Here is a 17,283-nt window from a genome sequence, read left to right as displayed (position 1 = left end):
AGTTTTTCTGGTTAATATGATTTTATTTTATATACTTGTTAAAAGACATCCAAATAACAATGCACACTTTTGCAAATTGCATTTAAAACTACAATAGATCTGTTGAATTCCACAGCTTAATCAAGTTACGAGAACAGCCCACGATCCTTGCCTATAAATTCGATGTATTATTCCTTTGAGGACCTCACACATACACACACGAGCCACGTCACTGTGGGACAACGATTTACACACACATAGAGATATACATTTAAAAAGGTGCAATTTTTCTACTAAGGACGATACACAGATTTTCTCATAATGCCGAGAGTACCGCCGCACGAAGGGATCTACATGCTCTTGTTGAAGCTCAAAGCGGCTCGTAGTTTATTCCGGACTCGTGGTGAGTTCCATCGATTTCCGCCCGCCGATCTGAGGCCGACAACGGAGCGCAGCTCATTTGGCGATATACCCTCGTCCACGTCATCCGCCTCCGTCTTGATCTCCATCTTTTGGACAATGAGCCGCACCAGCTGGTGCTGTTGCTCCAGCATTCGACTAATGTCGCGCAACTTTCGCCGCTGCCGTTCCAATTCCGCATTGATGTAGTCATCGTTGTTGTCGAAGGATATGACGTCCATGGAGGCTGCATAGAAGAAGGAAGTGTATTGGATGGACCTAGTAGCAGATCTTTTCCCAGACAACTTACAATCCTCGGTGAACGGATTCGAGAACCACTTGCGTAGGATGAAGTCGCAGAAGCCGAGCTTGCACTTGGTTTCATTGGGATACTCAATCAGCTCCATTTTGTCCACTCGCTGCAGCCAGACATGGGGCAGCTTCCTCTCCAGCTCTGTGTGGAGCACCACCTGCATGGCCAGCCTCTTAAGCTGGGCATTGCGACGCACTGACTCAATATCGCCGACGGCCAAACCGATGAGCAAGTTCATCAGCAGAATGGGCATAAGGATCATAAAGACGCCTGCCAGCAAACACATAATATGTGTTAAAGGGAAAAGTAATGGCTTAATCGATACTTACTCAAGATCAAGAACGAGGTCATGGGCACCTTCAACTGATCCCGATAGTAGGTGTTCACATAGGTGCCCACAAAGTCCAGCTCGCCCAGCATCATTGAGAAAGTGCGCAGCAAGGACATGGGTATGTTGGAGAAGGACAAGTGGTTCGGTTGGGGGTCAATAATCTAAAGGAAAAAGTAGGAGATTACCTTCTGAAAATTCGATAGCAAGCCACCTACCTTCGAAAGTAGTATATAAAAAGCCAAGCCGAAGGCTATTATCAGTATGGAGAACACCATCAGCACTTTGATGAGCGTCTGCAGAATCTCCAAGAACATGACCACATAGATGCCGACCTGGTCGAATCTTTGCAGGAACAGGAGCAATCGGAACCAGGACAGAAACACGGCGATTGAAGCGGCCGAGTAATGGATGGTATTGATTCCGCCATCCGGCTGAAATGCCGGCGTTACCATCACCAAGGCCGAGATGTACAGCACCCAGGATATCAAGTTAACCGTCTCCAGGATATAGTGCACTTTCTGCTGGTATATCTGTATAAGTTCCCGCATCGAGTTGAGCAGTATATAGACCACGATGACCACCGCACAGAAGAGTATCGCAGTGGTTCTATTTATGCGCTCTTCACAGGAATCCAAACGAATCTGGGATGCTACCGCCGGGTTCTGGGAGAGATTCATGGTCAGCCGCTCCCACCTGAAAGATGAAGGTGTTGTTATAGGTTTTTGGGTAATACGGATTTGAACTCACCCCATGTTGCAGTACTGACTCATCGTCTTGTTGTCCCCAGCCTTCAATTCAATGTTGTTCATCATCAGCGAGGAGTAGATGGTCACAAAGACCAGGAATATCGAGTAGATCAGCAGGTTGGCCAGGTGAAAGTACTTGCCGTACGAGTTCCACTTCATCTGCAGATACTTCTGGCTGAGCGGATGGGCCAGCAGCTCCACCCTGCCATGGGTAACCATGGTCTGGTCGAGGGATTACAGGATAACATGTATCAGAAATGCGAAGAATGCAATAGAATAAACACGCACACGACATACAAGATACAAAAGCCGGAAAGTGAGTCGGTTGGTGGGTTAGTGGGTTAGTTTTGGGGGACGATACACTATTGCAGAGCTCTGTGATCTTTAAGAGAGTTCGGGGACACTCACGTTCACCACTGCCAAAGGCGCGGGTCGCCACTTGGGGTCATTGAACTCTTTGCGCTTGGCCTCAATCTGTTCGGGTGTCTTTTGGTAGGGCCAAAACGAATATTTTATCTGGATGGTGGTAACCAAGTGTATGAGTATCGATGTATGATCTTAACCAAATATTAATGAATTTATGGATCATGATGTGCTATCCCGCTAACCCTGATTCTATAACTAATTATGTCCAAGATCATGTATCAAGGCCAGGAAGGAGGAGCAACACGAGGAAAAAAACACGCATGCAACAGATCTGGGAAGGATTCCCGTTTCCGCTTACATTCAAAGCCGGCAACGGAATGGGACTGGCGGTCGTAATCGACTCTCCGGTTTTCTCATCGATCTTGGCAAACATAAAGGGGCATTGCAAGAATGCGAAAGAGTACTTGATCTGGTCACGGCGATGTCAATGGGGGCGAATAGAAATCAATTAGCTTCGATGGAATGAGTTGATGATTGGCATTTGGCCAGCCCTGGGAAAACGACAAACTTACGTAGAAGCTCTTCGAGTCCTTCTTGCAGTTGGCCTTGGTGATGCACTTGTCCTGCACCGCTTCGAATACCTTGGGCATGGAGGCAATCAGCGCCAGGGTGACGCACGGATGCTTGTCCGAGCGCAGAGCCATCACCTCGTTAGCTCGCTCCTCATGGGTGACCATGGCCAGGGCAGCCTCCGGATACTTGTAGTAGATGGCATAGTCAATGGCACTCATGTCCAGAACGTTGTAGAGCAGCTTACAGCCCATTGACATCAGCACGGAGATCGCATGGGGCTTATTCTCCATGGTGGCCAGGTGGAGAGCGGTATTCTAAAGGGGATTAGACATACGTAGTGGTTATTCTTATCAACCAGTTGCCAAGTACTGGCACTCACCCCATCCTTGTCCACCTGATCGAGCAGATGCGAGTGCACCGAGTGCAGCAGCTCGATGGTCTCGGTGTAACCGGACATGGCCGCCAGCTGGAGAGGATTGCGTCCGGTGTGGTCCCGATGCAGCAGAGCTCCACGATTGAGCAGCAGCTGCACCACTCGAGTGTGTCCTTGCTGCGAGGATATGTGCAGTGGCGTCATCCCAGCACCGTCACTCTCGTTGATGATGAACGATCCCTTCTCGGAGTCCAGCAGCTGCCGCACCGTATTGTACCTTCCGTAGCGAGCGGCAAAGTGCAGCGGACTCTCGTTGTTGTTGTTCTTCAGATTGATGCAGGCGCCCAGTCGAATGAGATTCTCCAGCGACCGGATGTGCCCATCCCGACTGGCGTAGTGCAGCGGCGAGCAGCCCATGCTGTCCTTCTCGTTGAGCAGCAGCTTGAGCTGCGCCTGCGTCTGGCAGTTGGCCACCTGCTCGGCGAAGTCCGTCAGCCGACCGCCGTTCATGATGACGAAGTGCAGCACATTGCGGGCGGCGGCGTCCTTGACACTTATGCACGCCCCTAAACGGATAAGGAGGTGGACTAGAAGGCAAGAGTTAAAGGTAATAAAAGTAATAAATTACTAAATAATTATTATAAAATTTTCTCACCTGTTTTCCAACCACTTCGCGATGCCGCCAGGAGCAAAGGAGAGCGATGCTCCTTGTCCAGGGCATTGATGTCCGCTCCCTCGGCCACCAGATAGGACACGATGTCCGGATGATCGAACATGGAGGCGCAGTGCAGCGGCGTCATCTTCTGCACGTCCGTGCAACTCAGACAGAGTCGCTTCTCCATGGGCTGCATCTCGAACATGAGCTTCACAATGTCGATGGCTCCCTAAAAAGGAGGAAAGGGAAAACGGGAACAAGAAGCGGAAATGTAAATGGAAAAATGGAAAACCATGTCGGAATCATTCATACGTAGTATGTATTTCCCCAACATGAAAAGTGCTTTGTTTTGTTAGCGCCAAAGTCACGTTCATCTTAGTGAATTTGCATAAGAATTTGTCAAATTAAAGTCAACTAAGGACACCAAGACACGAGGCGAAGCGAAGGAAAACGAAAGGAAACCACACAGCCACTTTTCACCGCCCATTGGATATGCTTTAAAGCGTTATTCCTTTCCCTTCCCGGCCAAGAACGCTTTGTTTGCTTAACTGCACGTGGAAATATGAGCAGCTGGAGAATTTCCCAGCCATCAAGAACCCAGTGCATCCAAGGCATCCACTCACCTGGGCACAAGCCAGGTGCACTGGCGTCGAGAGATCGTGTTGCTGCGTGGATATCTTGGCGCCGGACTTGAGGCACAGCTCCACAGCCTTGATGTCGCCACCATGGACAGCCGAATGGAGCGGCACATTGCCCTCCGAGTCGTAGAAGGATATCATCTCCTCGCGGGTGCAGCCGCGCTGCTCGCCCCACTGTAAAGTAAATAAAAACATTAGAAGAGCTTATTCCTGCTGAGATTTCTCCGTAAAAAAAAGAAATTAATAGAGTCCTTTTGCGTCACCGTTCTCGTTTTAGTCCTCAAAGGTCTTAAGCCAGCATTTAAAAGCAGGGTTAATTAATAATAAAAATTCATTAAATTACCATTAAAAATCTTTAACAAGTACTTCATTAAAGTGATAGTGCTTATACCTAAGAAATCAAGGAAATCAATAAAAATAACACATGAATCTTTATCTACAAAGCTTTAACTTTGGTGTATCCTGGAAATGGCTGAAAGGGACCCGAAAACTGTTGGCCAAAGTGAATGACCGACCCGCATGAGTTATCCAACATCTGATATTTTTCTGCAGCTTAAAATTGTGTGAAAAACATCGCTCAACAGCCAGAGTGAACCCATAACAAATTTGATACTTTTTAAAGCGGACGCTGACAACGCGACGTATACGCAACGTCAATCAGGGAGCAAAAAAGCAAAATCAAAAACCAAATAAAAATAAACCTAAAACCGTAGAGAGTGCACGAAAGTTCAGAAGTAAGAGGGGTAAGTAGAAGAAATCAAGCAAATCGGTTCAATGTCCAATGGGGATAGCTGCCACAATAGGATGAAAGCTGGATGAGATTACATAGTGGTGGCATGCAACTAGGAAGAGTGCGAATTAGGAAAAGGAGTGGATAACTTGCCTGGAAGAAGACCTCCATTGTCTTGGAGCTGGCATTCTTGGCCGCTTCGTGTATGGGATAATAACCATTGTTACAGGGCTTACGTGGGCATGCATCGAACTCAGTTATCTGGAAGATACGATGAGTTATGGTAAACAAATATAAATGCGTCTAATATAATATAATATGCTAGCAATAAAACACACACACACAGTCAGTATTCACTTCAGTTTTTGGGTCTAGTATGAAAGCAGGCAAAACAATTTAGTCTACTGAGTATACCAACCTTTATTTTTCATGTTCTCTATGATAAATTAAACTTTTGCACGGATGAGTGTGTTTTTCAAAGGGACTGCGTTGATTAATGACTTAATATAAATCAAACCAATGCAAATAAAATGCATGAGTGAATACAAAAGCGAGGGCGAACGTAAAAAGTAATCAAATGAAACGTTTGGCAAGCACTCACACCACTTACCAGGATGCGAGCGCACTCCTCGTGATCGTAGATGGCGGCCAAGTGCAGAGCAGTGCGTCCATGTTCGCCGCCCTGCTGGATATCGATGACATTGCGGTACTGACCCATCACCCGCAGGGACTTCACCTTGTTCAGCTCGGTGGCCAGGTGCACTGGGGCCTGCTTCTTCTCGTTCAGCACGCCCGTATCCACTGGGCTGTAAGGATTGCAAGGATTGCCGGCAAAGATATTTCTAAGTTCAATCGGGCCAAGTCAACCATGATTAAGCCACTTACATGGACAATAGATAGTCCAGAGCATCGTAGGCATCGCACTCGACGGCGATGTGCAGCGGCGTATTGCCGGCATTATCCTTCGCATTAAAGTCTGTAAATCACGCCTGATGAGGAGTCCAGCTTAATGGGTTTATCGCCGCACTTACCGCCATTCTGGTCGCGAATGTACCGCAGAATGTTAACCCTATTACGGGCAGCCGCCTGATGGGCAGCCGTTCGTCCTTTCGCATCCTTTAAAGCAATGCGCGAGTTGTCCGCCATGAAGAGTCGCTTGAAGTCGTCAAGGTTTCCGGACTCGGCCGCCTGAAACAGGAAGAACAGGTGTCTTTCACTCTGCAGCAACGTCAATTAAAACACTAAGCTTTGTTTGGTCAGCCAGCACTGGAAAAAATACTTAATTTACTATTTTTACCATTTAACTTTTAATACACCTTCCAAAAATACACCTTCAATAAAATAAATATTTAAAAGCTATCACTCAAAGTCGTAAAATTCCTGCTAGTCAATTAATTTAAAAGTCATGACCATACAAAATTCTTTTGCATGCAATTTAATTTTGCTTTTAGTTTTTTGTATTGTTAAGGTGCTCTGCTATTCCAAGGCAAAAGTTTCATTTATTTTCGCTAGGAACATTTTGTTTGTCTTTCTTAGTGCAAAGCAGAGAAAGTGCAAAACATCGTCCCACTGCAAAATGTCAATAGAGTTTAGGACATTAACGCCTTCCGGCGACTGAGTAATTTGATTTGTCTTATTACTTTTCCCGTTTTCTTGATAAAAAAAAAAAAATTATTGGAAAACACTTTATTGAACTGCGTTTTCTGGAAATGTCCACGAGTAAAATTCACTTTAAAAGGGGGCAACTGAAACTCTTCGCCCCCAGAGAGCTAATTTTGTGATTCGCTCGTGGCTAATTGAATGAGTGCGCCGCCAGCAGTTTTACCTCCAGATAGTCCACGATGGGTATCTTTGGCGCCGAGGACATCCGCAGGATGCGTGCCCACTTTTTGGGCAGGTTAAGCGGCGCCATTGCAGTCATCTCCGATTCGCGGACACAGCCGCCCATCAGGAATCGCAGCGCACTGGCGAAGTCTTCCCTCTTAGGAGTCTCCTTGTCGCCCGAAGTCATCGTCGACTTTAATTACATTTGTGTTTAGTTAGTGGCTTAACTCTTATTGTCCTTACAGCTCCGTTGGCATCGGGCGAAATTTCTAGAGCGCCTTGACTTGTTATGGATTTTTTCTGATATAATTTCCATATGCGTTTGGCTTCTGACTTCTGAATTGCCCTTTTACTTTCTGCCCTTTTGAATGAATGGGGCTTTAATTCCAGTGGACATTCAATTTGAATGCATTTTGCATTTCAGAAATAGCGCTTCTGTTGCGAAAACTTGTAGTTTGGTTATAACTTCTAAATGTAGTCCTCTTCTCATGAATTTAGCTCTGTGTTGCTGTGATTTCGTTTAGGTTTTAATTCCGATCGAAACTCAATTAGATTGCATTAATCAGAAAACTTTTAGCTTTGATATGCGTATGTTTCTTAAATTGCTGTTTTTGTATCCAATAAACAATTTGTGTTGGCTAAATGTTTTTAGCCTTGTTTTTTATATATTTTGATATATAATAAATGTAAAAAAAATCAGTTGTTATTCCTAAATGAGCTACAGTTTGTATATTTAATGTTATATTTGTACTGTTGAATTTATGACGACTATTTTATAAAATCGCTTTCACTTTTTACTGCATGGAAATTTAAAATGTGTAAAAAAATACTTTTTGTTGTTTGTTTTTTTGAATAAACTTTCTGTTTTGTTTTTCAATTCGATTTCAATTAAGTTGGATAGCCACCACAAATGTAATAAATAAAATTGCTGTGCCACTGATTTTCTGCCAAGTTAACTTGATTTTTGGTAATCTCGATGGAGAGTTAATATCCAGAGGAAAAAAAGTTGAGTCCACGCGGGAAGAGTCGCTGAATGACTGAAATCTCGAACCAAGTTGCCTCGCTTTTATAGCCAACTGGCGGCAACTTCGGGTGCGTGTGGCACGGGTCCTTTTTGGAAAAGGATGTGCTTCGTGTTATTTTGTTGAACTAGCCAGTCAGTCAACAGCATTGGTTTCAATTTCAATCTTTCTTCTCAAGCGCTGAATGCGTGTAAAGGACTTGTTGCGCCAATTACTATTTGTTAAAATATCCTGCTTATTATAAATAATTGCACTAAATAACTTAAGATGCCTTAAAAATGGAACAAAAGTGCATGACTCTTTGCATAAAACCTATTGATATTTTATTGAATAATCTCTTTCGAGCTTCCCTGGCCGCTTCTCGAACATTCAAGGCACGAGGCCAGGAGCACATGGAGTAGCATTTACCATGGCTCTCGCTGCGGGAATTGCCTCGGTCCTCACTTTGGAGAATTGCCTGGAGCTACCAACCTGGAGCTACTCACCCGCAGTATCCTGAAGGGGCTGTCACGCAAGAGGCAGACCTCCGCCGGCGGCTCGGCTGGCAGGATGGCCTCCAGCGGCGTGTCCGCATCATCGCCATCGATTTCCAGCCGCTTGGGACCCGCGCTGCGCTCGATTATCATTGAAAATATCCAATACTGCAACGAGGTGTCGATAATGTCCGTAAATTGTTTAAGCCAGTTGAGTTATGTTAGGTTATTAATTATATATGCGTGCTGAGTAATTATAACATTGAATTCAATACAACGAGTTTGAACGGAAGTATATAGTAAGCCATTTAAGCCATTTCTGTTTCATTTATGAAGTTCTGGTTAATAAGTTGGCTTTAAAACCGAGATTAACATAATATATAATAAAGATATATACCTTGCTGTTTCGACCGGTGCTGCCGCTGCTGTTGCTCCTTGGCTTGGGCAGCAGCTTGGGTTGGGCCTCCATGAGGTCAGGTGGTGAGAGGGCGCCGCACTGGCCGCTGTAGACGCCGTTGTAGAGCTTGGGCATCCTGGTGGAGCTGCAGCTGCTCGTGGCACTCTGGTTGCGATCCGTGGCCGCAGCTGTAATCGTAAAGGGCCGCTGGTCGCGACTGTACGCGGTGGTTAGTGCCCCGTTTGTATTTCGCAACTTATCACACATCATGGGGCGGTACAATCAGTGGACTAATTAGATATTGATTGGGTTAAACGGTTCGTAAACGCGTTAAGCGACAGCAAACCAATTTAGATAAACCGACTGTCACATGATATAACCAGATAATGGAGATACGAGCGAGGACGATTTACTAGATACAACTGTGTCGGACTAGAACTGAAGCGTAACTGCAACTGGAGCTAATCTAGAAGTAACCCTTGGCCAATTTGCACGCACTGAGCTAGCTATGTGTATGTAAATATAGCCAAGTCAATGGCCATTTGTCATTCCCCACATTTACGAGTGGAGCCACTGCCCGAGGGAATCGAAGCCGGGACTCCCTTTCGCGAGCCCATTAACTGGAACTGTCTAATTAATGGTTTGTTTATTTTCGCCACTCGACGGATACAATTTGCATAATGCCAAGCCTTTGTAAATCCAGACTTACTTAACTTCCTGCAGGCCCATTTTCGAACTGGTTTCGACGAGCAAAGGATTCAAACTGCAAGGCTACTCAAAGTACGCAGATATTTCTAGTCGAGTGCCGAACTTTTAATTACATTAAACAGATATTATCAAATGATTTGGATGATATCGAAATAATGAAATTAGAGGCACAGAGCTTCAGGTAAGAGAAAGCTCTGATTATTTCAACACCCAGTTGGATGAGTTGACAAAACTAGAGGCTTTCGATTAGTCTAAGTGGTGATGGTGGGCAAATATCAACGCAAACATTGACCGCCCATCGGGTAAATAAATCCCTTAATTAAAGGGACATTCAAGGGGTTACTTGGGGTCAAGTCATGAGGAATATATGACATGGTTTGTATGATGGGATGTACTATTAAAATGATTTAATAAAATCCTTCTCTTACCTTAGCTATCTTCCAACTACTCGATCTCTAGCTCGTTTTTTCCACTCAGCGCGTTAAATATTTCCTTGGTGAGCAGCGGACAGGATGCACTTACATTTTCAATCGACTTTGAACTTAAAGAACTTGAACTTGATTTTGATTTCGGCCAAGACTAAAACGGAGCACACGGAGCAGGCACAACTGCGACAGCAGCAGGAATTTTCCGAGTATTTTCGCACTGAGTTTAGCCGCATTTAAGGCTGCTTGCCATATGTTTCACTCTCGATCCTTTCCTGCGACGTGGAGGAAGCACTACAAGAACGCGAGCAAGGACTCTGGACTCTGCCTGCAACGGCAAAGGATATAGCTAAATTGCGTTGAAACTCTCACAACTCTGAGGGACATCAGACACTTTAATTATGAAACTAAATTGGCACCTCTTGATGGGCAATTTGTGCAAAGGGATTGGCGAGTCCTGTGAGTTAGTTTCCTGCTGAGTGATTTGCGAACCGACAGCCTCGATAGCTGGACACCAACTGAACGTGGCAGCCTTTGGGCCCCAATAGGTTTCCCGGCCAGAACGGTTCAGACCAGTTCGGGGCGGTCCTGATAAGCAATGGCAGCCTTTCGTCACTTTCGTCACTCTCGTCTCGTTTTGCCGCGACTGCCGCCATTAGCACATTAACACTCCGGCATAATCGAACCGATATAGATACCATATACCATATGCACACATGGACATCCACAAACAAGCGAATCGCCACTTTTGTCACCCACATGGTGAAATACTAGTGAATCTATCTGGGATAGTTCTGGATGCTTTAAAGGGCTTCCAGCGCCAGAAGAAACTGGAGAAGTGATTTTTCTAAGCAGAATCATGTAGAAGAATAAAAATACTTTTATTGTTTCAACAAAGCTAGTTGCTTATCCACTGCGTACGACATTTAAAATATTGATTGCCTTTAAATGCTTATATGTAATCCTTTTAACTACTTATATACCCCGACGTCATAACAATTCAGTGGGGTTTACGTCCCATTCCCAGCCATTATGGCATTCAGCCCCCTTTGGAACTGGAGCTGGCTATTAGCCAATGAAATTAATTACTTTTTAAGTGACCAAGTAGCAGGGCATAGAAACAACGAAGCTAATTTATTGAAAAACTTTCAAAACGCAAGGTAAAATTCAATTTAGCGAACAATATAAACAAAAACAATTAAACAAGCAAACAGAAAAGAAAGGAATAAAAAGTTCACCTCACTCGAGTGGAATGGTCATGAGTTTGCCAGGCAGATTGGAAAAGAAGAGCACCAGTCCCAGGATAACAATCAATATGAGCAAAGTCCACAGGACATACTTTCGAATGGCGGGCCAGAGGATGTGCCGAAAGGATTTGCAAGGATTCGTCAGTGGATTGAAAGAACTATCCGGTCTGCTGTAGTATAATTTAAAGAAAACATTGTCAAGTTTAAGAGAACTAAAAACAAGAGGAAACTTACTAAGGCGGCTCCAAGGCCATCGGTGGATCCTGTCCACGACCAGCCGGCCGGTTGGCGGCCTCCATATCCGTGCAGACCTCGATGCTCAGCTGCATTTTGCCCTGGAATCACTGAGGAGGTGTAACCTAGTAGGAGTGGTTAACCCACCAATACTCACATTCTGAACCATGGACTGGCTGCGTTGCGATGGATGCGCATTACTTTGCAGCGGAAACCAACCGTTGATGACCTTTCGCTTGAAGAGATTGATACGTTTCCGCTTCTTGGGATAGGGCTTGCATAGCTGGGCAACTGGATACGGCACGTGCATGTTGGAGAGATTCAGCTCCAGGGCGCCCAGGTACTCATCCTTGGACAGCACATCCTTGTCCCACACCTGCAGATAGATAATGGGCGGCTTCTTGAACTCCATTTCCTCCAGCAGTCCCGCTTTACGTCGTATTACCATCTATAAAATGTATATAAATTATAAAAAGAAATGGGAGTCCGCGGTGTAATTAATCGGAAAATGGAAAAATGGCGCTGGAGTATTGGTTACCCTGACCAATTAGGCAAGGTCACGGCTTACCAGGTCCTCGTTGGGGGAGTACTTCATGCCGAAGACCATGCGCCAATTAAATGCCGCATCTCCTGCAAATGAGCGGTAATGGATATCGGTCGATTGGCGCTTGTCCTCATCCTCGCACCATCTGTACAAGTACACCGAAAAACGTCGGTAATTGCATATCGTTTACGCGGATCCGCTTGTAACCCATGGGTAATAAGCAGCACCCACCAATGAAAGCCCCACAGCCACTCACCCTATCACGTAGACGTCGCTCATTAGTTTGCCAAAAATGTTTTTATCGCCCGCCTGAATCCCGACCAGATTCTTGACCACAACACGCACCTCGAAATCCGCCGGCGGCACTGGGGTTATGTCAATGGGACTGGGCACATAGATGTTCGCCTCGAACAGCTCTATCCACAGTTGCAGTTTGCCCTGGACAATGGTTTGCATTAGTAAGTTTACTTAACCAAAAAAAACAAATTTATATCTCAAATTAAACTACATAATGTTATCTATGATTGCTAGCTAAAATGCCATTTGTCACAGATAAGCTGATTCATTTTCATGATTTTTTATGGCAATAGATGTACATATTTTTGGATATTTTTACCATCAATGAGTCATTTCATTGGGATAGGTTAGCGCGTAATTGTTTCCTATTACCTGTTCGACATTTGGAAAATCATCTCGGCAAAGGGAGCGGGTTTCCACATGCTCGGGAACCAACTTGTATCCGAAAGATGGCAACTTATCCATATTCTTAAGCACCGCTAGGCTGAGTCGCTCTTGCAGCTCCTCATCTAACAAATTATAAAATAACTTATATTGCTTATAGGGATAGAAGTAACCCACCTTTTGAGATTACAGTTTCGTCCCCAAAGAGCATTCCATCCACCTCAATCACATTGCCATAATAGTAGGGCGCCTGAATTCCCCTCTTTTGGCAGAGATCAATGAGAATTTCCGATGGCAAGCGCACATCATGCCAGTGGTTATAGCCACTCTTTGTGTACTCGTTGGCCAAGCCCACTGTGGCACGATGCCTAGTTCTCCAGCGATCCTCCAGATCGATGTTTGTCTGGCCGATCACCTCGTCCTTGATCTTGTCATGATCATACACCATGACCTGGAGCATGTGATCTCCCGGTAGCGTGGCCTCCATTTCAAACAGACGTCCAAAAACTGGATTACTGCGGTTGGGTGAGAAGTGAGCTCTATCGGAAACCGTCTTGCCGCCAAGGAACAGCTTCACATAGCAATCGGAGTCACCTTTCACATCCCGAGGACGCATCTGTACACCCTGGACTACGTAAACACGTACCAATAGTTTGACGTTCTCACCCAGTGACTGGAGTGTGGACTGATGGCGAGGATGTATAGGGTTTGACATGTTGCGAACCATGTCGCCACCTCCTCCGAGATCCTCGAGAACCGGGCACTGACAGGGGGTCAACTTGAGTTGCAGCTTCAAGGTGGCATAGATGTCTTCTTTGGGTGGACCATGCTTCTTGAACTTCACGCCATGTACCAACTGGACGGGCACTGCCCAATCCTGGAGGTAGCCAAACTGGGCCTGCTTCTCCAGCTCTTCATGGTAGATAACCAGGCGGTGCTTGTGCTCGTGGGACATCTCCGCCGCACTCCAATACATTGAGTTGTAGAACTTTGTCCACCAGGTGAACTCCCGCTCCTCGACCAATTCGTGGTCATCCCAGTCATCATCGAACCTTAGAGAGTGACGATTGGCATAGGGCGCTGGTCGCAGACCCAAAGCGAAGAGCAGTCGCATCCACCAGCTGCTGATCCTCGAGGGCTTGGTCTCCTCCTCCTCCCATTCCATTTCCTCTCCCTCATCATCTTCATCCACACTAACCGTGGTGGAAGCCTCTCCAGCGGCCTGCTCCTTCTTGAACACACACTTCAGGGTCCTGTCGCGTTGCAGAAAATTCGAGGAATTGGGTATGAGAGCTGCGCCCAGAGTGGACTCGCTGCTGAATCCCGAGAGCAGGACATCGGTGGCTATAATCGCTGGCCAGTAATCCTGCTGATCTGGCAAACTCTGGACGGAGTACTATAGTTACAGGCGGGTTTTAACATTTCTATGGCATTAGCTCACAACCACTCCAGATGCGTAGGCCACCAGAAAGTTGATGCTGTTCCGGATGCGCGCCGTGGATGGTCCACTGGCCAGGACCAGATCACCCATCATCACAATGATCTTTCGCTTACCCGCAGAACTCATGCTGCTTTTGGAGTAGTTGCGCAGACCCACAAAGAAAACCTCTAAGCTGAACAAAAGATAAAACCAAGTGTTTAAAAATGTTTACCAAACTCACACAAAATTCTGCATATTTGGCCTGATGGCCATTGGAATGCCCGTTGCAAGTTGTGGCTCCTTTGCGGCTTCCTGACCACTGGGCTCCACGGAGAGTTCAATGATCTCGGCTGACATCAGAACCTCAGCTTGAAGCGTTCCCTTTCTGGCAATCGACACCCATTTGAGGGGAGGTGGAGTCAGGTACTTCAATCTCTGTAGCTTCCGCAAGGGATTCTTTGAGCAGCCGAATACTCCAGCATCGTCCCAATTGGAATCACTGGCCCGATCCTCGCTAATGACACTCATTGCCACGCTTCCCATGCCCACAAGATCTTCCGGTAGACTGCGTTCCGAGTTGTAGAACTCCAAAGAAAGGAGAGGAGGGTTCCTTAAATACAGACCAATGCCACCTGGTAGTGACACCCAGCTAAAGGTGATCACAGCGTTCCAAATGGGCGATAGGGTGCCGGGAGATGTATACGTTTCACAGGCCTGGTCGGCAAACAGGACTCTCAGGTGGGGATCACAGATGTTCTTTTTCTCGCCACCAGGACGAATTTTGGCCTGATGTATGTACACATGGCAGAGAAAGTGCGTCTGTCCAGAATTCAGGTGCCACAGCATGGGCTCAATGTTGGTCCAATCTTCATTGTGTACAGAAAGGAACTCCTTTCGCTCCCGTTCCACAACGATGGCTAAACAGCCGGATACTATGGCTGTGGTGCAACCACAATTGGGGCAGGTGTGCGTGCAACCAGGGGACTTGAAGGCAAAGCTCTTCAGACGCCAGCAAAGGGTCTCCTGCTCCAGATCCGCCTCCTGAGTTCGTAGGTTCAAAAAGAGCTTGGCGTTCAATCGACAGACACCCACATCCTTACCGGCTGCACTCAAGGAGAGCACCAGTTCCGGCCACTCGTCCTGAGTGCGAGCCATGCTGGAAAGAGCTCCGATTTCAGCCACCAAACGCTGCAGCTCATTGACCACATCGGCTATGGAGGTGTCCAGGTGCTCCAGAAAGCAGCTGCGTAATCTCTGCTTAAGATGTTGCAGTTCCAGTGGCAACTTGGCGAAATAATCGAGGAGATACAGCTGCCGATTGATGTCCCAGGTGGTGCGCTGTGGTTGCACGTCGTGGTCGAAACGGTGGGCATCTAGGCCCTCCTTGATTCTGGTCAAAATGCTGCCCACAATGAGCTTCAGGCATTTGGCTTGCTCCTCATCCTGGTGTGGATACTTTCGTTGAAAGAGCTTGAAGGTGTCCAGTTCGGAACGCTGTCATTCAAATCAAATTATAGCCTAATGCAATGTTAGGTGGAATACCCAATAGACGTACCATGTAATTGACTACATCCAGCATGAAGAAGTCACTCTCGTACTTGGCTCGATTGTCCGGCAAACGGACACGAAACATGCAGGACCGGAAAGGTGCCTCCCGCCGGAAACTCTTCGAGTTCATTGCCGACCGGAATCGATCCAAAGGTGCTTTCAGCTGACCTTCCAGCACATTCGAGCTGTGCTCGGCTAATCTCGCAGAGATCTTGTATGCCGTAGCCGAGGTCAGGATGTGGTGGCCCATGAGTGGAAGGAACTCAATCAGATAGACATCGTCGTGCCAGAAACGGGTCTCATCCAAGCCAGGCACCGTCTTGGAGGACAGCGTGTGGGTGGGCTGGGAATCCGTAAGCATTTCCGAACGCAGTTCCATTAGCAGACGACCCACATAGATCATGGGATTGACAGGATCGTAGAGGTGCAAGTAGGTGGGTCCCAGGGAAGGCGTTCCTATACAGTAGTTATACAGAGTCTGCTTTTCGGTGACCCACATGACTCACCCTTGAAGGCGATCTCCTCGAGGGACAATTCAAACTCGGCCACGCATTTCCATTGCAGATGCTCGTGGGCAAAAACTAGGATGAGGAATCGCTGGGCCACCGACGGAAACATCCAGGCAAAGTTGATCTCGTGGTTCCACACGGGCGTCGTCGTGTTCTTGGCCACCGGCGTTTTGCCCTTGAAAGGATGGAATCTGTACTTTAGAAACGGAAACACAAGTCAATGCCGAGCGCCAGATACATTGAAGCCGGCAAACGATACTTGAATCATGTAGTTGCTCTGCCTGATGAAGTAACCCCGGTAGAAGGCGACAAAGTAGCGAATATTACTTGGCGCAAAGGTGTTCACGTTGGTCAGCAGATTTCTAGAGGTATTTCGTTTATAAGAAACATCGCTGAATAGTTAATATATATACCGCTCGATGTCATCATAGTCATGGTCCACCGTCCACTTGTTCAGATTTTGAATGTCCTGCTCCTCAGATCCAAGTCCAAAAGACACCGGACTATGCTGGGATACGATGGCCAAATCGAGTTGCAGGTAGCCGTGAGATGCGACGGCGTATTCCAGGGTTTGGGTTTCGCCAATTGGTGCCTCCAGGCGACCCCACTTCTTGAAGTAACCATGATTGGTCTGGTTCCACACGCTGTGTAGATCCACCAGGAGCTCACCCACTACCACATTCTTCTTATAGGTCATGTGTTTCTTTAGCTCAAAGAGGATCGTCAGGCGCAGGAGTTCGGTTAACGTGCAATGAAACTCAAAAACAAAGTACTAAGGATGATTAGTTGTAATTTTATATAAAAAACCCACCTCATTGAAGAAAGGATTTTCGGTATTTGGATAGGACTTGGTGCTCTTGGTCATCTTGTCCAGGCTTATACGCACGTACAGTTCGCCGGAAGTCACTCCCACTTGGACAGCCTTGTGCACCGTGATGCAGATGAGAAACTCCTGCGGTGCGCCTGCGAAACAGTCGTCCATGTAACTCATTATCTGACCAACTCGACTGAGAAACGGGTCACGGGTATAGGCATTGTTGAAATCGCTTCGAAATCTGAGTGGAAAGCAGGTGCAACGGCTTTTCAGTGCTCTGTATGAGCAAAGGCTCATGGCTTGGTACGTTCAAGTCCACATTGGGTAAGAAACA

General features: G+C 46.5%; 2 protein-coding genes across 12 annotated transcripts; both read right to left on the bottom strand.

The window, feature by feature from the left end:
• Positions 1-2: 2 nt before the first annotated feature.
• On the bottom strand, positions 3-10,457 carry LOC6532646 (transient receptor potential cation channel subfamily A member 1). 7 transcript variants are annotated; one of them, XM_015194025.2, is made up of 18 exons: positions 9,956-10,444; positions 8,820-9,036; positions 8,435-8,590; positions 6,929-7,120; positions 6,135-6,291; positions 5,989-6,079; positions 5,714-5,909; positions 5,257-5,364; positions 4,359-4,547; positions 3,736-3,964; positions 3,087-3,667; positions 2,707-3,021; positions 2,493-2,603; positions 1,770-1,990; positions 1,238-1,715; positions 1,021-1,183; positions 689-961; positions 3-625 (listed from the first exon to the last, which is right to left on the bottom strand). In XM_015194025.2, exons 2-18 carry the CDS (start codon positions 8,952-8,954, stop codon positions 330-332), a joined length of 3,891 nt encoding a protein of 1,296 aa, XP_015049511.1. In that variant the 5' UTR covers positions 8,955-9,036; positions 9,956-10,444; the 3' UTR covers positions 3-329. The 7 variants fall into 7 exon arrangements, with proteins under 7 accessions (XP_015049511.1, XP_039229870.1, XP_039229869.1 ...); XM_039373936.1 differs by lacking the exons at positions 2,493-2,603; positions 6,929-7,120 and adding an exon at positions 2,177-2,284 and having other exon boundaries at positions 9,956-10,445; XM_039373935.1 differs by lacking the exon at positions 6,929-7,120 and having other exon boundaries at positions 9,956-10,443.
• A 600-nt stretch (positions 10,458-11,057) lies between these two features.
• On the bottom strand, positions 11,058-17,279 carry LOC6532644 (otoferlin). Of its 5 annotated transcripts, none has more exons than XM_002093352.4 (14): positions 16,947-17,279; positions 16,549-16,907; positions 16,374-16,497; positions 16,133-16,310; positions 15,634-16,082; positions 14,320-15,572; positions 14,100-14,271; positions 12,836-14,042; positions 12,647-12,783; positions 12,234-12,415; positions 12,002-12,122; positions 11,591-11,881; positions 11,434-11,534; positions 11,058-11,369 (listed from the first exon to the last, which is right to left on the bottom strand). In XM_002093352.4, exons 1-14 carry the CDS (start codon positions 17,244-17,246, stop codon positions 11,192-11,194), a joined length of 5,052 nt encoding a protein of 1,683 aa, XP_002093388.2. In that variant the 5' UTR covers positions 17,247-17,279; the 3' UTR covers positions 11,058-11,191. The 5 variants fall into 5 exon arrangements, with proteins under 5 accessions (XP_002093388.2, XP_015049510.1, XP_039230509.1 ...); XM_015194024.3 differs by having other exon boundaries at positions 16,133-16,331; positions 16,395-16,497; positions 16,947-17,278; XM_039374575.2 differs by having other exon boundaries at positions 16,549-16,892; positions 16,947-17,278.
• Positions 17,280-17,283: the final 4 nt, after the last annotated feature.

This window comes from Drosophila yakuba, chromosome 3L (genome assembly GCF_016746365.2).
Source record: "Drosophila yakuba strain Tai18E2 chromosome 3L, Prin_Dyak_Tai18E2_2.1, whole genome shotgun sequence".
NCBI lineage: Eukaryota > Metazoa > Arthropoda > Insecta > Diptera > Drosophilidae > Drosophila > Drosophila yakuba.
Note: the sequence above shows the minus strand (reverse complement) of the source record. Positions and strands in the feature narration are given on the sequence as shown.

Excerpts from the sequence above, each read along its gene's own strand:
- LOC6532646 (XM_015194025.2), bottom strand. The coding sequence starts at position 8,954 with ATGCCCAAGCTCTACAACGGCGTCTACAGCGGCCAGTGCGGCGCCCTC. Across the intron at positions 7,121-8,434 it reads GCCCCTTCAGGATACTGCGG|TCGACGATGACTTCGGGCGA; the intron begins GTGAGTAGCTCC and ends ATGTAATTAAAG. Across the intron at positions 3,022-3,086 it reads ATCAGGTGGACAAGGATGGG|AATACCGCTCTCCACCTGGC; the intron begins GTGAGTGCCAGT and ends AATCCCCTTTAG.
- LOC6532644 (XM_002093352.4), bottom strand. The coding sequence starts at position 17,246 with ATGAGCCTTTGCTCATACAGAGCACTGAAAAGCCGTTGCACCTGCTTT. Across the intron at positions 12,123-12,233 it reads AGCGACGTCTACGTGATAGG|ATGGTGCGAGGATGAGGACA; the intron begins GTGAGTGGCTGT and ends GTACTTGTACAG. Across the intron at positions 11,535-11,590 it reads GCCAGTCCATGGTTCAGAAT|GGCAAAATGCAGCTGAGCAT; the intron begins GTGAGTATTGGT and ends CAGTGATTCCAG.